Below are 24,636 nucleotides of genomic sequence, written 5' to 3' on the forward strand. Positions count from 1 at the left end.
TCCCCTTTTCAGGGGACAAATGCACTGAAGTGTCTTCAGATGGAGGTGAAGTGAGGCACAGATGTATTTTTTATGAAGGCTGTAGTTTACCCTCTCTGCTACATTATTGAGAGCTGTAAAGAGGCAGCTTGTTACCCAAAAAGTAATTTACACCAATAGCAACAAGGTGAGTGATAGATCAGAAGTAATTAAAGGCAGCCTGTGACATCTCTGCCCAGAGCGTTTGATATGTATTGAAACTTAGAGCTGAAGGAGTTAATATGACTGTGTGTAAGGTATTGACGGCTTTGTTTGTTTATCCCGTGCATGATGCTTTAAATATCCTTCCTGTGCTGAGACACAGTTGACTATTAAACGCCAACGTTTATTCAGTGGTAGCACAGAGGCAGCAGCTCTCAGTGGAGTGTGCAGCGTGGGGTGTAACTTTGTTGGCATGTTGCCATGCTCAGTAGGTCATTGTTTTGGTCTGTCTGGGCTGGAGTGTTGCAGATTGTTGTTCCTGACAAACAGAGAGTGGGTTAATGCTCACAGACTTGCCGAGTTTTCATGTGCTTTCGCCGAACCACAGCTGTTTTTTGTTGTGTGCAGCATTGAAATCTTGTGGATTGCTGAACCGTCTTCTCACTCCCAAATGTTTTTGGGGTTTTTTTAAACATATTACACAAACATGCAAAATGACAGAGTACTCTGAAGTGCCCCATCTCCCTCTCTTTAACTACAGTAAACTCCTGTTAACAGCGGCTTTCAGCCTTTGTTAGTTTGTCTGTTCAAATTCCAGACCTTTTCTATAAAGAGCAGTGTTAAGTTCATTGGAGCTTCTTAGTGCACACAATATCTTCCAAAACTCATCGTTTCCTTCCCATGGCCAGCGATCGATCTGGCCGAGTTTTATGTTCCACCTGTTCCTGTCTTTGTACTACCAGGTAGTGTCTCTGACGGAGTACCACCGTCGGATTGATGCGCTAAACAGTGAAGATCTGCGCTCGCTCTGCAAACGACTCCAGGTGCCCTGACCAGCCCTTTCTGCCCCCTCTCTCTGCTCTGCCCAGCCCTGCTGCTGTCCACAACAACATGGCCTCCCATAGGCTCCATGCTGGAGGCTGTAGCGGCTGCTGATGTCAAATACTAACCTCAAAACATGTTCCTTTTGCTTTATATTAGACTTATGATTGAGTGGGTGTCATGATTGGGTTCATCAAACCTGTTCAAAACTGGCTGTACAAGATAAATTGGGAATAACTTGTCATGCATTCGGCTGCAAATGTAAACTTGTTCAGCTTGTTTGGAGCGATGAGGTTTTCACGTGACAGCAGCCTTATCTCCATGTGTCAGGCTGTCCTCCTTAGACATGACGTGTTTAGTGCTTCAGTCTGTTAGATCAGTCTGCTTATAAGGAAGCGTAGGCTAGCTGTTTGTGCTGGACTAAGAAATGTGAAAATGAAAATGTGTAGATTTTGTATAGAACGCACAGAAATAGGTGTTTCTGGAGGAAATTCCCCCTTTTCCTAAAAAGAAAGTTGTCTTTGATGCTAAAATGAATGTAAAAATGTGGCCTGTGTGAGGACTGAGCAGGAGACAGAGCATTGAAGGACAAAGCGATGGTGTGTTTGTGAGAGGGTGGAAGTAAGACTGCCCTGACAGGATGAATGATGTTTTCTGAGGACAATGCAGGTAGGCCCTATTTGAATGAGAACTGAAACATGAGAGCATCCCAGCCACCAGTGGTGAAGCGCTCCACAATCAGCCTCTGTTATCGAGAAAGATAAATAACCCAAACAGTCCACTGGTCAGAGAAAATGTCAAACAGCGGAGTGCAAATTATTCATTGGGTTGATTTCCTATTCACTTTGCATTCTCCTCTCCCAGGCAGCGTCTCTGCCCGCTCTCTGCTGGTTCTGCCAAACCAGTCCTAGTCATCTGGCACTGAAGAGTGGCAGGAAGACATTCAGCTGTCATCATCAAATTGGTGGATACTCAGTGTGTTGCTAGCAAACGCTGCGTTTATAATTTTGGCAGAAAAACTGTTGGATTTAAAATGGGAGCTTTTTGTCGCACAGGTTAGGCTACAGCTAAAGGCTGGTTTCATCTTGTTAAACCTGTCATCAAAGCCTTTATCCCAGAGCTGTTAAGTCAAGCCTTTTCTGCTTTATAGAGTCCATCACTTCAGATCCTACATTTTACAGCTTGTTTCTAGCTTGTTAGTGGCCAGTGCTTTAGTATGCCTCACTAGCTAAATCTGTAGTGTCAGTTTCTCGATATGATGAAAAACAGAATTATTGATTGGCGAGAGTAGCTGTAATTGAACCCACCCAGTATCAGTGCTTTATGGAAGCTGAAATCAGACTACTCTTTGCCCTTGCGTATGTGCACATCTGACATGTGTTTGTATTTACAGATCACCACCAAGGAAGAGGTGAACTCCAAGCATGGCGCATCCATCAAGACGGAGATGGAGCCAGAAATGTTCAAACCCAATCTCAAAGAAGCCAGTGATCTCCTGGAGGCCGACCAGATAGAGAAGGTACCAGCTGTTGCACAAACCTGTTCTAATGTAACACTACACATGTAAGTTCAAGCCTTTCTAAATGTTAATCACTGAATAAGGTTAGTGCTATTCTATACTTTTCTTATGGTCGACTAATGACATAGAAAGACCAAAACTGTGCATGTGTCTCAGTCACAAATGTGTATATCCAAATCCTGGTAGATCTTATTCCTCAGTGCCCGAGAACTCCTTTGTTGCTCAGAAACTATGAAAAACACATCAATGAGCTTGATGATTGCACTGGATAGCCTCTCTATTTATTCCACAAAACACGGGCGCTGTAGTGTTGTTTTGACTGAGGAACACATCCACTGTTTTTCTGCCATATATACTCTGCGGTGCAGAACTGCTGAAAATAGCCTACAACAAATGTGCAATTTACTCAGTTTGAGTAACATTGATTTCAAAACTACGGTGCTCCGTTGCTTTAGGAAATAACCTCTTTAAGGTCTTTTCATGGGATTTGTTTATAATAGGAACAAACTTTTTAATAAGTGCGCCAGCCTTATCCATTAAATGGATAGGGGCGCAGATGTAGTCTGTGTGTCATGTAGTTTGCTTGCTAACGTGCAAAAACTGAGGACTTGCTGATCATTTAGCTTTCAAATGTAGTGAATGAGAAATAGACACGTCATCCTTTCCTGGGGCTCCCTTTCAGGATTATTTGTCAACAGTGCACTTGGGGAATAGATGTATTCACTGATGTAACAGTTGCACATCTGCCTATTATCACTCGTTAGGTGGGTGGAGGAATAGATTCAGCAGGAAGCGTGGTATTTATAGACGGATCAGAACGTAGGTGACTTGATGACTCCTCATTTCAGAGAGCTGTGGTCGATGGGGTGTTCTGCGGCAAAGTTAGTTTGAGGTGACAGCTTGTACGTACGATGAAGGATTACAGCAGACAACATGAAGAAACTCTTTGTTTTATGTTTTGCTGAATAATTAAAAGTTGGTCTTGATTGCAGGTCATTTATTTAAAGACAGTATCTGCATAAAGTCTCACAAATAATCAGAGGAAATGACTGATATAGCCGTGAAGCAGGCATTTCTAAGTCACTAACCTTGCATGTTGTTTGAGATGTGTTGTATGCCTTGCAGGGTGAGACACACATGCAAGGCTCTAAATGAGTCCCAGTTGGCACATTGACCGATAGATTGCCAATATGTGGCTTCCTTTAATCACCCTGAGGATGGAGCTTGGCGCTCAGGCCCGGCTCGCAGCAGTGCAGAGGTGAGCCAAGTCGGGGCTCATCGCCTCATGGCTTCGTTTCCAGCCTGCTGATTATACGACTGCTTCAGCTCCACCACTCAAGGATGTGCTGAACCGACAAGAAACGAGCAAAGGGACTGAATTATTGGAGAGCGAACACAACGTTTAATGGCCTCTGTTCCATACTGAGGAAATGGGGCAACATCCAGGAAAAAGTTGTTACTTTAATTTCGTGTTTTAGTCTGTCTGTTTTATCTGTCCATTAACATGAAGCGTACACTGCTCCTCTCCTCCAGCGCCTTTGTCGGCTTTATCTCCCCATACACCCCAGCCACTGTTAATCCTTCAGTGTGTCAGCAGCAGGGCAGCGGGCTCTCTGAGGGAGTGCTGGACCCCTCTTTCTCTTGAGACGGCTCTGTGTTTGGAGCCCTGTTACTCTTCTTTAAACACCAGATGGTGTTAAAAGGTCACCACACATGTAATTGAGCATTGGTAGCTGTGACCTTTGTGTTTCATTTCCTCTCTCTGTCTTCCTTTTTTCTTCCCCCCCGCCGCCCCTCCGTGCACACATACTCACAGCTTGCTAGGAATCTCCCACCACGGACCATTGGGTACCCATGGACGCTGGCTTTTGGCACATCAAAGCATGGCATGAGCATTAAGACGCTGTACAGAGCCATGCAAGGCCAGGACACCCCAGTGCTCATGGTTATTAAGGACAGTGATGGCCAGGTAAGCTGCAGATTCAACAGGCATTATTTCAATACCGCAGTAGTACAGTGTGTTGGAACTGAGTCATAGCGAGGAGTCAGTTTCTTCTTTGTTTTTCCAGGTGTTCGGCGCGTTGGCATCCGAGCCCTTTAAAGTCAGCGATGGCTTTTATGGCACAGGAGAGACCTTCCTTTTCACCTTCAATCCCGAGTTTGAGGTACACTACCTTTCTCACTTTGAAGAAGTTGCATTTCTATTAGAATTCAAATTGTCAAAGTTGGAGATTTGAAAGTGCAGTTTTGTTAATATCCAGTATACTTTATGGTAAGAGCACATACAGCTGAACTGATCCATGTATGGCTGCTTTAAAGTTGCAGCAGTCAATATTTTTATGTGAACAATGGATCAAATGGGTGTGTGATGGGAAAGGTTGTAGCTTGTAGTAACAAACCCACAGAGAATTCACCTAACTCTCCAGTTACCCTGAGCTCTACGCAACTTTTAGCCTGTTTACAATCATTGTTTGGCTTTTTCGGCCCATGACATGTTTCAGCTCAGTGGCATCACTCTTCCAGAACTTTGTTTCAGCAGCAGCAGGCAGCTGTTTTCAGTGGAAAGGCTTTGATAAACAGACTGCACACTACCTCCTCTGCACCAAGTGGCCAACACATATACTAAGCAAGTAGCTGCTGGAGTATTTAGTAGCTCAAGAGCCAGATGTTTATCTCAGGAGACCAAAAACAGAGCTGCTGGATGTTTAAATAAGCAACCGTTTGCTAATACATTCATTCAAAACATGCTAACTGACATAACAACTCTACAGCCAGTGGCTTCAATCTCCACATTAATGGCAATGAAACGCCTATCAAAGAAGTGACTGATATGTCCTGCATTATATATGCATGCACTATATGTTGGTAAGAAATCTGGGGAAGAGATATTTCCTTTGCTTCTGTCTAATCGTTGTAACTGAATTATCAGACGTTAATTGTGGATCGTGCCACTGAGGTGAACACCCGTTTGCTCTGTCCTCATCAGGATAATGACTCCTGGGGCAGAGGATATTAGATTATGTCAACACTGAATATGTAATGCAATATGTACTAACGTATTCCCAATTGTGTCTGCGACAGGTGTACAAATGGACAGGTGACAATATGTTCTTCATCAAAGGAGACACGGACTCCTTAGCTTTTGGTGGAGGAAGGTGAGCCCACGCTGCTTTTGATGCACGCAGTTAAAATCAGTTTGTTTAATCTGAATCTGATGATGCAATATAGTTTAAAGTGAGGCTGCTAAATACATTCATGCTATTGACAAGGCAGATAAGTGATGGTGATTGCCTGAAACTGTGTTCACCTCTCAAGAAGGAAACTTCAGAGAACGTAGACACATGAAGAAATAGTTTGTGCCCCCCTGCTTGAGACTGTTTGTTCTCTTCTCCTCTAGCGGTGAGTTTGGCCTGTGGCTGGACGGAGACCTCTACCATGGCAGGAGTCACTCCTGTAAAACATTTGGGAACCCCATGCTCTCAAAAAAGGAGGATTTCTATGTGCAGGACATAGAGATCTGGGCTTTTGAATAGCAAAACAGTGCACCACAGGGAAAAAACAAGTCCTATAAAGGGCAAACAGAGGAGTCCTCCTCCTTTAGAACAATGGCAATGTCCCAAACCTAACTGCACATCACCAGGGCTCCCCAGGCCGGAAGCCAGCTATCGGATGCTTGTTGTGCGTTACTACTGCAGTTATTACGGAGCTTTTTTTCTTTGTGAAAAATTACCTTTGTGTGTATCTTGTTACAGCCTTGTGCAGCGTCTTTGCAGAGTAGGGGGAGTGTGTAAAGCGGTGAAAATGATGGGAAGATGAGGTTGTATCAGGGGGATGAGGAGACGGAAGCAGGGGCAGGGAGCCACCGAGGCTTGAAGAGGAAAGGCCCATCGGAGCGCCTCTCACCCGAGAGGCGCTGAGGATGATGGCGGCCGAGGGCTGGGACTGCTGCGGGAAGAGAGAACTGCCCTACTGGTCCGGACTGTGTATCTGAACTTTACAGAACCTCAAGGAATCCCCAGGACCCCCTCAGACCCCCTAGAGCTCATTCGGTAGGATGTTACTCACTGTGCTGTCAGCCTTGACGGAGAGAGACCCAGTTAGAGGCAAATAAAGGAGACGAAAGCTGAACACATTCCATTCCTCTTGGTGATGGTGGAGTGTCGAAATACAGTTGTGATCTGTGGTAAAACACCAATATACCAAACTCATCAGGAGCAGGATAGGATGACTTTAAACTCAGAGAAGAGATGTTTGCTGAGGAGAGGGGAGGGGGTTGGTCTTTTTACAGTACAGTACAGTTTCGGGTTGTCTTCTGAGGCTAAACTATAGAGTATTGTGTATTGTAGTCCTCCTGTTGTTCACTGTCATAGCACACCATCTGAAAGCACATAGCTATAATCAGATCACCCATCGTCGTAATGTTCTGTTCAGTGGGTGTACGTGTGAGTCCAGCTAACACCAGCTCCCCTCGCGGGATGCTGGCTGTACTGTTTGTAGACAGTAACGTGTTGCAATAGATTTGTGGAATATGCAAATAACTGTCCTGTGACCTCAAATACCCGCAGGTCTTGGCACTTTTGCCGCCGCCTGTCACTCTTTCAAGAGAGAAACTTGTAAAGCTTTTACGTCTTGATACACAATTGCTTTTCTGGGTATCATTTGAAAAGCCTGAGACGTGGTTAACTGTTTTACATGCATATATGACAATTATATCTTGGTATATATGATTATATATGGAATTATATAATCATATATATTTTGCTGTTAAGTGTGACAGTGATCTATTTGTGCTGATATTTCAGCTGTTACAATATAATGTATATTACCCTGTAAATTAATGTTAAAATAGTAGATTTGTTCCTATATCTATATAAGTATCTATATATCTATACATATGTATCTGTGTATAGATATGTAGATATATAAAATACATAAGAATATATAAATACATATATATATATATATATATATATAATAAAGTGTGGATTGGTGGGTTGCTTCTAGCACTTTAATCTGGTGTAAAAGCGTTATGGCCAGGTTCTTATATTCTCTTAGCAGTAGCTGTACAGTACTTTTTTGTTTAGATCATTAAGATGTTAACTGTTCGTAGAAAGCTTGCTGCTACCAATATCAATAAGGGTATGCCCTAATGCTCTGTGTGTCTAAAAAGGAGGATTAATCTGAGATTGGAAGGGGGGGTTGACTGTGGCTGAATGTGGCAGCAGGGCTTGGTTTCTCTCCTCATGTGGCTGTCAGGTGAGTCTCGGTAGTTACAGGTAGGTATTCAGGCAGACTGAGGTCTGACAGGCAGGTGACGGTGGGCGTAGGGACGTGTACAGAACATAACCCTCCCCCCAGGAGCCCCCCCCCCCCCCCCCCCCGGTCTTCCACACCAGTATTTGTGTCCTTGTGGAGCGTCACAAAGAATAATATGGATAATTCTTCCAATTATTTCACCAGAATACAATGTATCAGTGATGTATAAATAACAATAAAGCTGAATTAATTGTTGTAACCTGGGATATGACTGAATTTGTGATGTTTTTACTATTGCGGTTCTTGTTCCAGGTCATGACATCTGGTGGTGGACTGTGGCCTAAGAGAACGGCATCTGGTTTAGGGTCCAAGGAGTAACAGCATATGTATTTATATGTAACCATGTAGTTCCTGGTATATGGGAAGTATGGCAGTGTTGAAATAAATTGATATATTTTAAAAAGCCATTAGAAATTGCATCATAAAACTCAAATGAACAAAACAAAAAAAAATATGTTTGGCAATTAATAATGAAGCTGTTCAGTATGGCAAGCGTCTGGCCTGCTGCTGCTGCTGCTCTGTAGGTTGGATTTCACTTAATTAAGTGATGCACTCCTTACAGATCATTCAATTATTTAAGTGAGCAGCCATCTTTGAATTAAAGCACCAATTACGAAACACAAACTGTAAATGTTGAAGGAGGAAATGAACTGAGATGTAACATGATAGGCAGACACGAGTAAATGCACGAGCAAAAAGTCAAATTTAAGAGCCTTTTAAAAGTCAGTTATTCATTTTAAGACAAATTGATTTATTTGAAAGTGTAATGATTGTTTTATTATGGTTATATTTAATACTGCTTCATTTCAATGCAATTTGAGTCCTCATAATAGGTATGTGAAATGGATCAGTTTATAAATTGATTATAATAATACACCATAAAAGTCTACCATTACTCCAGTGGCACACTCCTATTGAACATGATTGTCTCAGCCATCACGATGGAGCTCAGCTACTGGAGTCAAGGCCTGTATCTCTTTTGCCAATTCTGCCTTGAAAACAGGATACCGCATGTCAAAACGGACCCCTACCACATAACAGAACCATAAACACAGCCTGCCTGTCACGCTGCCCCTGCTGTGGTCTTTACAGGATCGTGTATCTAAGGGATCAGATTGTTAAATATCAGTGACTTTGTAAGAAGCTTGCTTCCTCCAAAATACTGGATCCCTCCTAGTGTCAACGCATCATATTTGAAAAGCCCATTGATGAACATCAATGTTTTACATGACAAGAATAGAAACAAGGCCTCGATGATGTCTATTTACAGCTGATATCACAGACGATATTTAGTTGTATGTATGTTTTTAGATATGATTGTACCCAGCAAGTTATTTTACACCCTTGAACTATTGTCATTCATTCATTCATTCATTCCTATAAAGCAGGCATCTCAAACTCATTCCACAAAGGGCCGTGTTGCTGCAGGTTTTTCCTCCAACCAATTAAGAGCATGCAGTCTGACCAATCAGCTGTCTGACGACTGAGATGTTATAAAGCATAGGAACAGTGCTCTGATCATTGGCCAACTGCTACATTTATTATAGTTGGGGGGAAAAAAACACTCTCCAGCATCAGAGTTCCTACTGTGCTTTATTAAAACCATCCCAGATATGAAAAGCTGCAGCAAAATGTCAAACTAATTCTGAAAACTGTTGCAATCTCAACAATTCATCACGTCCCAGTTTGTTTCTCCTGACTGTCGGTGCTAAAGCGTCGCAGAGTAATGTAATCCAGGCTATTGAGAGCTAAGCTGTGATGGGCAAGCTGATAAAATGGGCCTCCATTCAAATAGAGATCCTTCAGCTGTGAGTGAGCTCCATCTAATGGTTGTATTTGTTAGTGATGGTCCACTTGGGTTAAAACTTCATTTAGTTACTCACTTGTATGCTCATTTACTGTCCCTGGGGTCCATTCAGTGTTCACTCTGTGCTCTGACTGTGGTCACATATTTAATCAGTACTAATTATCCAGAAGAAGTCTGCTGTAATAAGACAGAAAAACAATTCCTGCCTGTCACATTTATTTAAAGGCCCATCAAGCTCAACGCAGGCTCAGGTAAACACAACAGAGCAGGACGCTGTGGTGAATCACAGGAGTTCCTGTGTGTGTCAGCTCAACACATGAGTGTGATCCACTGACTTGGTCCTTCTATCGCAGGTCCGAACCGAATTCAAACTTTCCCCAGGCAACATGCTGTGTCAGCTCTTTACTGACATCCAGCAGGACTGAAAGAGTGCTGGGATCATTCTCGGGTGCTGTGATTATAGTTTTGTCAGCTGCACCGTCAGCATGTTTCAGACTGGCTGGAGGAACCAAAATGTCTTACAAAATGTCCCTGATCACTATATACATAAAGAGCAACAATATGAGGAGGGCAGGAAATGATCATTACAGGACACAATGAGTGTGACTTTTCCTCAACAAAATCGGGCTGAAAGTAGGCTGGACTTCTGTCTAAAATACAACATATGATAATAATTCAGACAGTTTGTTGTTTTATGACATTGCATCATCAGTGCTTCAGATTTAAATTCGCTCCCATAGTAAATACAGTCCAAAGAATATCAACAGGATAATGTACAGCACAAAAGTGGCTCTATTGCTAAAATTCAGATGCCATGCTCCACACAGCAGTTCTGTTTGGCAGGAATAATTCCACAGTATTGAATTTTCAGTGTAATTCAGGCTGTGAGTTAATCCACTGTATGTTGCAATCCTCTAGCATATAGGCCAGACTGTGTGGGTGAGCAGAAAACGAGGCTACACCAAGGCATTGTTGCATAATATGTCCAAATTAAAACAAGGCATTAAGTAGGACATTAAGACAATGACATGTTCAGTAAGGCAGAAGCATACTGAAGAAAACCTTCAATAATAAAATCCCGATTTAAGAAGGCAACAGTGTCTTTTTCAGCATGAAGGCAAACATGTAAACTACTGACAAACACCAGCTTTTTGCAAGTTTTGTTTTGCTTCAAATTAAGCCGTAGGTCTAGTAAGACCGTACACTGAGTTCAGTCTTCCTGTGTCCAGATGGACTGCTCCTCAGTACACCAGGTACTTGAGTTCAGAGTAGATGAGTGGAAACATGACTGTGCAGGCTCGGTACAGGATGGCTCCGCTCTTCAATAAAGCTCGAGGTTTGGTACTCCACGACTCAGACTTGAAGTTGAAGTAGATTGCATACAGTGCCACAGCAAAAAAGTGTCCAAGGAGGGTCATGGGTTTTGGTGTCAACCTGGTAAAAATAAGGATGTCATTAATGCGACAGAATGTAAAGTGTCTTGTTTTCAGTTTTGTATTGAAAAGGAATAGTTTGACATTTTGGCACATACGTTCATTTGCTTTCTTGCCTACAGCAAGATGAAAAGATTGATACCACTTTCATGTCTGGAAGGTAAATATGAAACTACAGATGGCTAGCTTAGTTTAGCACAATGTCGTTTGAGCAGGCTTTGGTTGCATGTGGGTGAACAGTCTGTATGGAAAGCAAAAGGAACCCATCGGCCATCCGTTATCCAGACATCCGCTGGCTACACTGGAAGGCCTAAAACAAAGGCTGCCACCCCAGAGGTCAGACAAAGCCAATCAGTTCCAAGACTGTAACGCATAAAAGAGTTAACACATACAATGTATTGTAACATGCTATTTAGCAAGCTTTAGCTTTATCTTAGCATAAAGACTGGAAGCACAGGGAACCAGCTACAAAATCTGTAGCAGCATCTCTAATGCCAAGTAATGAACATGTAGCAGTGGGAGATTGGTGCTGAACTTTTCTTGGCTGGAGTCTTGTCATCAACGGTAGGTTGCCAGCAGCAGAGGTGTAAGGTGTGAGCTTCAGAGGTGATGGTAGGCGGACTTTAGAGAGAGCCAAGCTAGCTTTTTACCATCCTTCCAGTCTTAATGCTAAGCTAAGCTATGGCTGTGGTTTCACATTAAGACGACAGACATGAGAGTGGTATCAATCTTCTCATTCAGCTCTCAGCAAGAAAACAAATAAGACGTTTTCCCATCATGCCACGTTAGAGAAATTCCACCTATCTTGTGTTACTGTGGAGGACATTATTTAATGCTTACACTGAGAGGAGTCCAATAGGGCCAGCAATACACTGTCCACCAAGCTTGAAGTACTGGAAGCAGGCTTTTCTCAGCTCATGAAGAGAATCTGGTTAACACAAGTCAAGCACATGGTAATGAGAACCAAAATGACTAATGATGAAAGGTCCAGTGTGTAGGATTTAGTGGAGTCTCGCAGTGATGATGAAAACCCCTTGCCTCCTGCTCCCTCTGTAGATATGAAGGGCTCATTCGAAGGTAACAAAAACGCTTCTTACTTCCAGGTGATTATACACTAATGAAAACAAAACTATGAAGACTGTATTTCATTTCTGCCAAGAGGCCCACCCTAAATCCTACACTGTGTGCATTTAAGTGTAGTTTTGAATTCATGGTTTTTGTACTGCAAAATAACAATCATGTCTGTCATTGTTTTCCATGTGTGATTAGATGCAGAGGCAGGCAGAGACTCACTGTCAGTGGCTGCAAACAGCTCGTACAGAGCCTGGGCCAACACATTCACCACGAAAGAATGTGATGACTTGCGTTCCCAGTGGAATTTTTTCTTTGCCTATTGAGAAGAAGAAAAAAAGCGCAGTGTAATATTGCACACTGGTCTGCAGTCTCTCGCCCACAGCAGAGGGAATAATAGGACAAGGCATATGTGATGCAGTACAGGCTCCAGATATAGCTTCTACAATCAATGAACCTTCCTGCAGGCCCTTAAACAGGCCTTCTTTTTTCTGATTTGATACATTTTTAATAACATGCTTAATGTGAAGGTTTGTCAGACCTGATGACAATAAGGTATATGAATTGGCAGCATGAAAACAGTTAGGGCTAGTTCCTGTGCTCACCTGCAGCATGGCCTTGTCGTCATACAGATCTGGGATGTTCTTGAGCAGACTCCTCCAGATGCGAACGTCATTGAGAGCAACACTCATCCCTCCTCCCGTCAGAGGATGCCTCATGTTGTAAGCATCGCCCAGAAGAAGCACGCCTGCAAACAAAAAGACTGCTGTTGGTCTCACATCCAAAATACATGAACAGTGCCAAACACAGTGAGCAGGATGACGACTTTTAGTCTTTCTCTGTGCGTTTATTTCAGATGTTTCGACAGAAAATGCAGCTATACCAGCACCTTTAAAGCTCGCTAATTACTTTATTTATCAAAAATATCACTGCATTTGTTTAATTCAACAAATACAAAAAGTATAACTTAACATGTGGGTTATTGAAGGATTAAAGAAATAAAATACCTTTGGACATAACCAGGCCAGCTGGTGACATTCTTTATGCTAAGCTAAGCTAACCAGTTGCTGACTGTAGCTTCATATTAACCACACAGATATGAGAATTAGATTGATTGATCAGGCCTATTATTGCATTTTTGAGCTAATCCATAAAACCCTTTGAGCATACATTTACATATTTTTTCATTTAACTTAAAATGCAGGCTAATTGCAATTAGTCAACACCCAGGAAAGCTCTTTAATTTGTTTCATCTTACAGTATTGACCAAAGTGATGCACTATGTACCTTCCAAGTCATGCACTGTACACGAGCTGAAATCAGTTCAATAGATTCCCTCTAGCTGTCTCTAACAACACGGCAGTCAATAACACTTCAGTACCTGGCTTGTTGACAGGGGAGGGAGGGAGGAAGCTGGCAGGCATGGACCTGAGTCGATCGTTCTGCAGTGCCACCATGAAAGGCTCCTTTAAATGCTCTGAAGGCAGGACAGAGAAAGAGAGTGCAGGTGGTCCATCACTCAGCTGGCACTGTGGATTAAAACCCAAAGGTGCACGCTGGGCGCATGCACAAGAAAGAGCCTTTTCTTTTGGTGTCTGAATGTACATTTATCAATGTATCAGTGTGACTGACTCCACCGTTTCAGCTGGACCTCTGTCAAGGTTACCGGGGCCGGTGCTTTGATACTGTGGCTTTGATATTTCAGCTGAATAGTGGAGCGCACCATGAATGCTAAATCCTTCAACTTGCACAAGCAGCAGTCTGGATATATTCCTATCGACCAGGACATCTGGCATCATTGCTTCATGAAAAAGTCGTGGAGGACTTAATAAAATAATGTTATTACAAACGGATTATTTATCACGCAGCAGGGGTTCTTGCTCAGGTCAACGGTCATTGCTCATTAGTGATGATTAGAAGGATAAAACCTCAGAGACACTGGTTCTCATCTGTCTTTTACCAGGTAGCTGTGGGTATATCTTCTCAGCCATGTACTCCGAGAGGTTGCGAGGCATCTCCCCCCTGATGTCCACGAGCACTCTGGTGTGTGAGGAGGAGATCTGGTAGATTAGAACCGGGCTCGGATTGGCCAGCACCAGCTCAGCGTGGTTGGCTTTAAACTGGGGGCAGTTCTGGGGAGAAGCACAATGATGACTCAGATATGAAGACAGCAATAACATGAATCTTGATTATGTTTGATTGGGACCTTGATCTTTAAATCTTGATTCCAGCTGAGTTTACAGAGTGACTGACAGACACACATTACAAGGTATCCTTCAAATGTGTCCAAATGATCACAGATTTTAACAATTCAGGGTTGCAACTACTAATTATTTTCATCATGGTTTAATCTGCTGATTATTTTCTCAATTAAGCATTTTGTACATAAAATATCTGAAAATAGTGGAAAATGTGTTTTGTCGTTAGAATTTCACAGATCCCATATCTTCAGATTATTTGCTCTGTCTGACCCACAGTCCTGAATCACATGACTTTCACCTTCACAAGACAAGGAATGATTCACATCTGCCAACGTTACCAAAGTCGTTGCTGAATTATTTTCAACTGACCAACTGATGGACTAATTGTTTCATTTTTAAAGTCATTTCCATGTATACTGTACAGGCATTGCAGTGTAATAACATGTACCTTCATAAGGCATCCAACAAAGTGAGAGGAGGTGTGAGCTTTCCCAGGCATCAGACTCTTTCTGAACTTGGAGAAACAGCCATCGGCCACAACAGTCAGAGATGCGTGAATTTCCTAAAGGACATACATTCACACAGTCATCACACATCCTCTGCACTAAAAGCAGTATTTCTGTGCATGAGGTGAGGGGGAGTTGGAGAGAGGAATATAAAGTTGTACAGGTACAACACAGTTTCCTCTTCTCACCTTCACGTCTCCAGTTTCTTTATCCTTGTACTGGATTCCGGTTACACAGCCGTCCTCCTCCTGCAAACTGGTCACTGTGCCTTCTATGAATGTGACACTGGGGGGCGCAATTACACAGTTAGAGACATTGTGGCATGGGTAACATGACAAGAAGGAACATCTAAAACAAAATAGATGTTTTTTTGACATGCCAAAATCCCAGAATTTGTTTGTGTTGTCTTTTCAGTAATCCTTCATTTACTTCTCTCAAAATAGAGTATTTTCTTTAACCAGCCACTAACAACTGCCTGAAAAATGAAATCTGGTAAAAGAAAACTATGCTAAGACTTTATAGACTTCGAGTGCTATGAAGGTCATTTTGATCCATTCACTGAATAACCAAATGTGCCATTTGAACACTTGAAGAAAAAGTCGTCCAAGCAGCCAGTCGTTCAGCTGGCACATAGACTCTTGTTAAGACTCTGCTCACTTTGGCTCGGCCAGCGCAGTTCTCCTCAGGCCCATGATGAATCGACCGTGGTGGAAAGCGCGTCCGCACTGGATGCTTTCCTCCGCCTGGGGGTAGGGGATCTCCACCTCTGTGCTGCTCTCTATGTCATGGATCACGTAGCCGTTGACCAGATGGGCATCCAGACCCTCCACTGAACCTGAGGGCAAACACACGCAACAGGTTAGTATCACTGCACTCATTCATGATTCACTCAGTCTGCTGCTGCCCACTGAACATGTGGGATCTAATGCATAAGGACAGAATGGAACATTGCTACTACTGGATCCGGAAGATTTAGTTTAAAATGATGCAAGAGTGCAATATACTGCAGTACTGCTGCTTTTAGGGCATTTTAAAAGTCTTCAGCCCTTAAATCGGGTTTGGCTTGTTCCAAGTGTTTGGTACAAAACATTTAAACCGTATTGTTTATGGCTACACCATCCCATTAAATTAAAATATTCTAGGTGTATTTTACATCACTTAATAAACATTTTCCCCCAATTCACCAATTCATCTCAATTTCAAATAAAGTTCTCTAGATCTGAACAATGTAATGACTGGCAGACCAACAGGCTAGTGAAGTTTAAAAGGGTCATTACAACTAATATTTAGAAACTGCATATGGCGAGATGGGCATGTCGATGAATAGACCTGCAAATTACCAAATGTAACAGGAATATTACTGTAGTATTAGAGGGAATATATGTTTACGTACAAATCCTAGGAGAGCATGATTTAATCTCATTACTGATTAGTCAGAATAACCATTTCGGAGATATTTAGGGAATTCCTCATGAGGAATGGCTCCGTTCAGTGGTTAAACTTACTGAAGAAAATCTTTTGAAGCACACTGAAACATCATGAGATCATCTACTCACGTACCTCACTTAGATACAATTATATATATATACAATATACACTGAAGTGATCAAGCTGGATGAATTTGTTAAATAAGGAGCAAAGAAAAAGGATCTGCTTCCTCAGTACTGCGTGGGTCACATCTGACTGACAGCAACGGCAGCACACACAAACGGACAAACAGCGGTCATCAGATTCAGATTCAAATCATGCTCATTCTGATTGGTGCACAGAAACACCACAGAAATCACCTTTTCCATCTGAGCTCCACCCACGGTGAGAGGAGCGTAAGCGAAACAAAAAAAATACAGAAACCTCTAATGTGAATGCACACAAATGTTGTAACTTTGGTAGAAAGCGGTGTGTTCATGCAGTGTGAGTGTGTGTTCTCATCGCTCCTAGTGAGAAGCTGGTCGAGCAAATCAGTGTTGAGGGCCTTTAACCTAGAAACTTTATCAATTACGCAAAAGGTCCCTAATAATGTGTCCATTCAGAGAGCATGTGCGCTGACAGCAGCAGCTCCTGCCACTGACCGTGCAGTCCCAGCTCTCTGAGTGCTCTGTATCCTCCAGGCTGCAGCAGCTCCCCCACTATCCTGTCAGGCTCCTTCAGGTCCCTCTCCACCACCGTCACCCTCCTCCCATCCCGGGCCAGGACGGCCGCCATGGCTGAGCCCAGGACCCCAGCCCCGACTATGACCACATCCGGCTCCGGGGTCTCTGAGGGGCCACAGGTCGAGCCACTCTGTGAGGCAGAGGACTTTATATCCACTCTTTTCCTCGTTCTCCGGCTCTGGAAACATTGGAAAGTAGAGTCTCATTACGCACAATCTAAAGTCCAAGCTGACCTGGACAAGGCAAACACTGGAGAATGTACATTTGTCTTTAGTTCATAAAAGCTTCAATAAAATTTGAGAATAAGAAGCCATGATTCTTTTTTTTTCTTCAGAGAATGAGTTCACAAAATAAAGATCTACAATTTATTTATTCAATTAAATGGAAATACTAGTAGTTTTCATTTCTTCCTCTTCCTTTGTTCCCATGACAAAGCTAATGATCTGTCTTACCTTTTTACTGTGGTTCTCTGTCTTCTCGCTGCTCTGTGTTGAAGTTTTGGGGATAAATTGGTTGATGACAGGTAAAAAAGACAAGAGGCTCAGAGGCAAATGAAACACCTGAGAGACTCTAAGCTGCTGGTCATGAAAATACCTGGTATATGAGAGCAGCAGCCCGACTGTAAGCAATAAAGCTGCGGCCATCGCAAGCTCTTTGGGAGCCAAAGTCAAGACTGTGTCCGACTTTTTATAAAAGTATGTGAAGCTCGCTATTCCCAGGAAGGTCCACATCTTTTTGGATTAAAAAAGAAAAAAGTCAATTTGAAGGTGGAAGCACAGGTGAGAAACAGGTTGTTAGACTGACAAAAAAAAAGATTAGTAAGAAACAATAATTAATATTCCTTTGATATTTTCCCCCCGTGCTCCAAAAAAAGTCAGCCAACCTTAAACTAAATGTTACCTTATTAACTCATGATAACTTCTCCACAGACAGTCGGAGGGACTCTGCTGAATATTTTATGACAATTAGAAACACGGACTGTTTCGGATTGGGTGGTTTCACATCTCGCCTCCTCCACTCATCAACCCTCCAATCAGGTGTGACGTGACGGTGAGCAGAGCTCACGCTATCCGGCGATTGGACATCTGTGCCGACACTGGGCCTCCCTTCGGCGGCTGATTGGACAGTCGGCTGGCAGGATGGTAGTATGATGTGATGTCAGTGAAAGGTGCGTGTGGCATTTCTATTACTGACCAGAGACTACACGAGAGCGGGACTTGCTGCAAAGATTGTTAATATTTGACAGGATACATCACTCTGTGCTGTAAACCCGGACCGTCCTTGAGTTTGCCTCTTAATTATCACCGCTGCTTTCGTACCCCATCATGATAGGCCAAGCTGTTACCATGGAAACTAAAGTTGAGTATACCAAATAAATCTCACTGTTAATACAAAACACGTCACAAAAAGACACATTTTAGCATCTGATACTTGTGCTGTGATAGTAAACCTAGTAAATATTCAGTTCAGAAGAATAAAAGCCAAAGGCCAACATGTTTACTTAAATCTGAATCACACAGTGGAGACAGTCATGGTGCACAGAAAAGGGGCAGAGTGAGAGCTCTTTCATAGAGTTTTATAACTTTACACATGGCCATATACAGGAATGACATAATGGGTCCTCTTTGTGATGACACTTAAAACAGCTTGTATTTGAATTTTCTAAATACATGTAAAATTATGTCACAGTCTTTCTCTTTCACATGGTTTATTTTTTTCTGCTACATCATTTAATAATTCAACAGCTAATGTCAGTGCAGACACTGGATTGTAGAAATTCTAAGATATACAAAATCACTTCATACGACTTTTATTACACAGTGAACATCATCATCATCATCATCAATGCCTTCAGTTAACATGAAGATCACCTGTCTGTCACTGGCACAACAGATACATACTAATACACACATCTCCAAACGTTTAAATTGAATTATTCAGCTACTCAGTTCATCTATCAAGGATACTCTGACATTTCAGCTCTCTACTTGCAGTGTTCAGAATCTGTTTTTTACTGTTTTATTAGTGAAACAACTGCAAAAATGTGCAATTCTGTGCAAAAAAGTGCTCTACCCTCCTAACACTGTGTTTGATGTGCTCACCAGCATTTCAACACCACTGCTAAGGCTCCACAGCATCTACTTCAGGCCAGCGGCTCTCATTACACAGACAGGATGCTTTAATGCTTTCATTATATGTAGTGATTAAAGATGGATTCGTACTTTTCTTGCTTCCCGGATGTTACTTTGGGCTCACCGTTCTGCTTGATGAAGGCCTGAGGAAACACAGAATATTAATATATTTCAGACCATCATCTCTCACATACTGTGGATTTCACACCAAACTAGCGTTAAACACACACACTTAAAACCTCTTTAGTTTTAAAATAGGTTGAAATGTGAAACTAAATACTTGTGGCAAACTCTAAGTCAGCCTCTTTGACTAAGATGTTTAAACAATGAGTGGATTCATACATTTAGACTATATGCCACTGGCACTGTGATTAACCCTAAACTAATACAAAAGAAGAGATGTAGTTTCTTATAGTCTAACCTCCATTTCCTCCAAGGTGGCAGAACCATCCTCCACTTTCTGTCCAATGCCGTGACTGAAGCTTGAGTATCGCTCCTATTGAATCACACATAACCAGTCAGAGACCAAACATAAAGCAGCATGTTTCCTTCCAATCCTGTGCCTGAAAATCTAATCACACACACCTTCACCATCCCAGCGATGAGCCCGTCCTCGATAATGCGAACAGCATTTCGGAGTCCTCTTGCAAAGGTGTCCATGGCTCCGATGTGAGCGATGAACAAGTCCTCCAGGTCTGTGGACTCTCTGCGCACCTTCGCATCAAAGTTCAGGCCTCCTGGCTGCAGGCCACCTTGCTGAACGATGGTCTGTAGAAGATTAGATACACAAAAAGAACAACTCCTGTTCCTGTATCACTGTTTTCATCTGAACTCGCCTTGTAAAGTTGATTCAGTACTAACTGCTAAAGTGAGCCAAAGCATTCATTTCAAAATCCCTCTGCGAACATTAAAAAAAGATGGTAATCTGTGTGATTATTGATGTCAGAGTACAACACATATTTATCTGAGCATTAAATCTGCTCTAATCAATATTTAATGTAAACAATGGACTAAATGACTGTGTAATGTGAAGGGGGTTGCTCCTAATGATGAACACAGCAAGAATTATCAGTCTACAGTTCCCCTAAATGGAGCTTTATAGCCTCTTTAGCTATTTCTATATTCCTTTTCAGCTTTTCCAACCATCAGCCTCCTCATTAACCTGATTTACTGCCACAGAACGCAGCTGTTTCCAGCAGCACTGTTCTCAGACTCTTCCTGTCCTGCACTAAACCGCACAAAGACAAAGCAAGCTGGTGAACAATGTGGCATATTTCCATGCTAAAGAGTCACACACAGTATTTATCTTAGGAATTGGTGGAGACCAAAGCAGGGTTAAAAGGAGAGAAGCTACCTGGATTTACCATGAAGCCAGAGGCACAACTCTAAATGCATGCTAATGTTGCTGTGTCTGCTAACAAGTTCGGCATATCAGCTTTATACAGTGAGAATAATGCTGTTTATGGCTTCTTCCAGTGTTTGGACAATGTCTCCTTCACAAATATCACTGCCAAAAAATGCTCCTGTTCCAATTAAAGAAATGGGCTTACCTTCATGACCATGGTGGTGTTCTTAATGTCCATCGGGAACTGGTCTGTGTCCCATCCCAGGTCAGGAGATCCAGTGTTTGAGTCAACTGAACCCAGCATGCCAAGCCTGTCCTCCAGCAAACACGGATGATACAGAATGTAAAACTGTCAATGTATTTAAGTTTGGTTTTAAAGTGACACAGTCTCTTTGCAACAGTCTTCACGCAGGCATTAAGTTAAGTAACAGTTAACGTGTCTCACGCTGAGGCCATGACGATATCATGTTCGTACGAGTGTCCAGCCAGGGTGGTGTGATTGGGCTCAATGTTCAACTTAAAGTGACTCTCCAGACCATAATGCTTGAGGAAGCCTATAACACTCATAGCATCTATAAAAGAAAAACAGTGTAATATAAAACACATCATTACGACTGCACGTTTGTTTTGTTGACGTTTGATGTTTGAGAAAGCTTACCATAGTCATACTGGTGTTTGCAGGGCTCCTTCGGCTTGGGTTCAATAAGAAACTGGCACTTCAACCCAATCTTCTCTTTGTACTCTGGTGGCAAATATGAAACTGAAAGTGTGCCACATCCTGAACAAAACTCTGGTTAATCCCATGCTCGTGTGTACACTTACTGACAGCCATTTTGAAGAAGTTGGCCATGTGCTTCAGTTCAGCAGCAACATCAGTATTATGGATGGAGAGGAAACCTTCCCTCCCTCCCCAAAACACTGAGGAGACAATGACACAGGGAGGCAGCTATGATGCTGTATTGAAGGAGCTTATGGATATTTTGGACACACTGATCAATCTATCAAATCATACCAAAGTTTTCTGCACCCAGCTTCTTGGCAATGTCCAGCCCCTTCTTAACCTGAGCGCCAGCGTAGGCCAGAACATGAGAGTCAGGGTTGGTGGCTGCACCATTCATGTACCTGTCACATCAATCAAATTAAGAACTCAATCCCAACAAAAGAATTCTGTATTGGCATTTCTACTGTAGGCTTAATCCTGATTTTAGAGCCTAAACAAGGAAGAACATCTTGACTGTCAGGTTTTCAAAATAAAATACTGACCTTTGATGGGCAAAGAGATTGCAGGTGACCCACAGCACCTTGATGCCTGTCTGGCTCTGCAGCTGGAGAGCCAGGTCTGTTATTTCGTCCAGATTCCTGTTGGACTCCTCCAGGGTGGAGCCCTCAGGGGCCATATCTCTGAAGAAAACAGAAGACGGACATCGTTCAGAATACTGGAATACAAAAGAAGCATTGAATACCTTAGATTTTATTATTTGGAAATACTATTACATCTATTTATTGTGGCAAATTGCACTGGAGAAGTGGAGGGTTTCAAAATCAATCAATCAATCGGATTTTATTCCAGCACATCATCGCTGAACATATCCTGCTGGGACTAGATAGATATTTGTTCATTCATTATCATCTGAAGCTATCAAAAATCACCTGTCATGGAACGTGTAATATTTCACCTGTGAAAACAAGCAGAGGAAACACACAGTATCACTTAGAGAATATTAATTCTAATCAACCGCACGTAACTGAGATGTTCATAGTAAAATGGAGGTGAATTCCCTCACTCCAAGTTTGGTGAAAAACTCAAAAGCAGCCCGGAGGCGCTTCTTGGCTGATTCCATCGGAGTTCCTTCATTCCAGGGTCGGTGGAGGGTTGGAGACCCAAAGGGATCAGCACCTAAGAAATACACAGTCAAGGTAAGAATACAAAAACAACATGTCCAATTCAAACAAATGATCCTATCTATTTCAAATGAGATACAGTACCAGTTCCACAGAAGGAGTGCCAGTAACAGACTGAGAACCTCAGCCAGTCCTCCATCTTCCTCCCCATCAGCACCTGCACGCAGGAACACTGATCTCTGACCAGCAGTCTCACATAACTACATCTGCATTCAATCATGGAATATGCATGACTTCAATGAGGTGTAGAGGATGTATCCTACTGCACATCATATTGACTTGTGTGTGCATGTATTAGTCATGTTTTAGGGACATAAATGTGTTTACACAGTCACATTGTGGGGACTCCCCTTCCTAATGGAGACAAAAATTAAGTCCCCATGACATAAATCATTACATTTCAGGGTGAAGTATTGGGTTAAAGTAAGGTTTAGGTTGTGGTTAGGTTAAGGTTAATGTTAGGTAAGCAGTGGTTATAGTTATGATTAGGGTAAGTCTGCAGGAAATGAATGTAAATCTATGTAATGTAACCCCAGAAATTATGGAAATATGTCCAAGGAGGGTTGAATCAAGGACAACTGGACTTGTCGCTCTTGTCGAAAGGGCTTCTGGCTGACTGGTGTGTGTGTGTGTGTGTGTGTGTGTGTGTGTGTGTGTGTGTGTGTGTGTGTGTGTGTGTGTGTGTGTGTGTGTGTCAAGCCTACCTCTTCTGCATGGTAGTGTTTGAAGCACATGACATCTCCTGGCCCAGCACTGGGCACATAGGGGATCTTGGGAATACCTGTGCAGCAGAAATGTAATGCAAAATCCAATTAAATGAAGTTCCATATTGGAGAAAAGACAGTGGAAGTCTCGACAATCTTCAAAGTAACAACAACTGTAAACTGAAACCTGGAAGGCATGGCATCTGTACAACTAAAAACATTATGATAACATATTATAACCTAATGTATTTCAGGAGTGTTTGACAGCGGCATGCAATACGTCTATCTACACCACTGAGTGCATTCACCCACTGCACCGTCACATTAGAAAAACCAGAAAAACCAAAAACCAGAGAGAAAGTAATTTCGAAATCAGCTGCACAAGTAGACGTTTGGACAAACAAATCAAAATAAAGTGGACTGCACTTCTGCAGAGCTCCCAACACGGCTTTCATAGTTTATGACTCGCTGCAGACATTTAATGTTCACAGCGCACGCACACACACACACACGCACACACACACGCACACACACACGCACGCACACACACACACACACACACACACACACACACACACACACACACACACACACACACACACACTGTAAGGCACTGAAATGATAGGATTTACCCGTGAAGAATTCCTCCTGCGCTGCCATTTCTAGATCACAACTTCCAGCAGACTGCCGCTTTGTCCACGTCCCTCCTCCTGAACAAAAGGTGCAGTTCCATGTTCACACACAAGGTGTCACTAAATCCCTTTAAAACAAAACTGTCCTCGTTCAGCAGGGGTCACTTTGTATTTGCATTAGTTTGAGTTTTTGTTCGAAATTTAGCGCGAGATGAAACTTCAATTACTTCATTTCATTTAGTGGCAATATTTAAGTTGCTATTCCATGCAAACATCTGATATATGGTCATATGGCAATGACATGTATCATGTCTCAACAATATCCAAACATAGCTTGTATGTACATACATACTTACATGTACATGTGCATACACAAACACACACAAAACCACACACTCAAAATAGATGAAAAAAAACCAACAACAACAACAAACTGTCCTATTCTTTAAATAAATTCTTCAGATATTCTTTGAATTCCATTCGAGGCGGCAATACTCCTGATTACAATGTATGTGAAAAACTGACATTGGTTCAAAATGTATAAACATATATAGTCCATTATTTAATATCTCTCTTCATATATAGCCATAATTATTATTTTTGTATGGAATTTTCTGGAAATGTTTAGTTTTTTTTTATATTTTAACAGTCTCTAATAATATGGGAATATGTTGTAGGTTGGAAATGCACTATTCTATTTTATCTCACTCTTATTAAATTGTATTTATGTGCATCATTTCATATTGTCCTTTGTTTTGTATATAATTTGTCTTAATTCTCTTCATGTCTATAAAAATAAACTTGCCTTGCTTAAAGAAGAAACAACTACTACATAGCTGAGTTAGCTCAAGGCTCTCAAGTGTGTATCAGTAGCAGATATATTTCACTTCCATGAGCAATCCTGTAAGTTTTTACA

General features: G+C 42.1%; 3 protein-coding genes across 8 annotated transcripts in view; 1 reads left to right on the forward strand and 2 right to left on the reverse strand.

The window, feature by feature from the left end:
• oxr1a (oxidation resistance 1a) overlaps window positions 1–7,491 on the forward strand; it is a 154,166-nt gene extending 146,675 nt beyond the window's left edge. For 5 of the 6 annotated variants that reach the window (XM_070967429.1, XM_070967430.1, XM_070967428.1 and 2 more), the window contains 6 exons: window positions 924–1,004; window positions 2,396–2,521; window positions 4,338–4,490; window positions 4,591–4,686; window positions 5,603–5,676; window positions 5,919–7,491. In XM_070967429.1, coding sequence (XP_070823530.1) covers window positions 924–1,004; window positions 2,396–2,521; window positions 4,338–4,490; window positions 4,591–4,686; window positions 5,603–5,676; window positions 5,919–6,054 — 666 coding nt within the window. In that variant the 3' untranslated portion in view covers window positions 6,055–7,491. The remainder of the gene's footprint in view (window positions 1–923; window positions 1,005–2,395; window positions 2,522–4,337; window positions 4,491–4,590; window positions 4,687–5,602; window positions 5,677–5,918) is intronic. The other variant, XM_070967432.1, reaches the window with a different exon arrangement.
• Window positions 7,492–9,413: 1,922 nt separating this feature from the next.
• Window positions 9,414–17,968, reverse strand: sqlea (squalene epoxidase a). Its single transcript, XM_070965523.1, has 11 exons — window positions 17,458–17,968; window positions 16,925–17,183; window positions 15,513–15,690; window positions 15,044–15,140; window positions 14,798–14,911; window positions 14,109–14,280; window positions 13,530–13,625; window positions 12,754–12,896; window positions 12,371–12,467; window positions 11,918–12,005; window positions 9,414–11,078 (listed from the first exon to the last, which is right to left on the reverse strand). Exons 1-11 carry the CDS (start codon window positions 17,734–17,736, stop codon window positions 10,886–10,888), a joined length of 1,716 nt encoding a protein of 571 aa, XP_070821624.1. The 5' UTR covers window positions 17,737–17,968; the 3' UTR covers window positions 9,414–10,885.
• A 593-nt stretch (window positions 17,969–18,561) lies between these two features.
• LOC139333932 (uncharacterized) lies at window positions 18,562–23,798 on the reverse strand. Its single transcript, XM_070966638.1, has 14 exons — window positions 23,721–23,798; window positions 23,089–23,165; window positions 22,469–22,541; window positions 22,267–22,379; window positions 22,133–22,158; window positions 21,746–21,883; window positions 21,495–21,604; window positions 21,305–21,400; window positions 21,141–21,224; window positions 20,928–21,054; window positions 20,688–20,793; window positions 19,723–19,905; window positions 19,559–19,633; window positions 18,562–19,280 (listed from the first exon to the last, which is right to left on the reverse strand). The coding sequence occupies exons 1-14, from the start codon at window positions 23,746–23,748 to the stop codon at window positions 19,197–19,199; spliced, it is 1,320 nt and encodes a 439-aa protein (XP_070822739.1). The 5' UTR covers window positions 23,749–23,798; the 3' UTR covers window positions 18,562–19,196.
• Window positions 23,799–24,636: the final 838 nt, after the last annotated feature.

Source organism: Chaetodon trifascialis, chromosome 7, assembly GCF_039877785.1.
Source record: "Chaetodon trifascialis isolate fChaTrf1 chromosome 7, fChaTrf1.hap1, whole genome shotgun sequence".
NCBI lineage: Eukaryota > Metazoa > Chordata > Actinopteri > Chaetodontiformes > Chaetodontidae > Chaetodon > Chaetodon trifascialis.

Coding starts and splice junctions, on each gene's coding strand:
- sqlea (XM_070965523.1), bottom strand. CDS start 17,736: ATGTGGACCTTCCTGGGAATAGCGAGCTTCACATACTTTTATAAAAAG. Junction 15,141..15,512: donor ACTGCGCTGGCCGAGCCAAA/GTGAGCAGAGTC, acceptor TGCGCCCCCCAG/TGTCACATTCATAGAAGGCA. Junction 14,912..15,043: donor AAGAAACTGGAGACGTGAAG/GTGAGAAGAGGA, acceptor TATGTCCTTTAG/GAAATTCACGCATCTCTGAC.
- LOC139333932 (XM_070966638.1), bottom strand. CDS start 23,748: ATGGCAGCGCAGGAGGAATTCTTCACGG. Junction 21,225..21,304: donor CTTCTTCAAAATGGCTGTCA/GTAAGTGTACAC, acceptor ATTTGCCACCAG/AGTACAAAGAGAAGATTGGG. Junction 20,794..20,927: donor GATATCGTCATGGCCTCAGC/GTGAGACACGTT, acceptor GCTGGAGGACAG/GCTTGGCATGCTGGGTTCAG.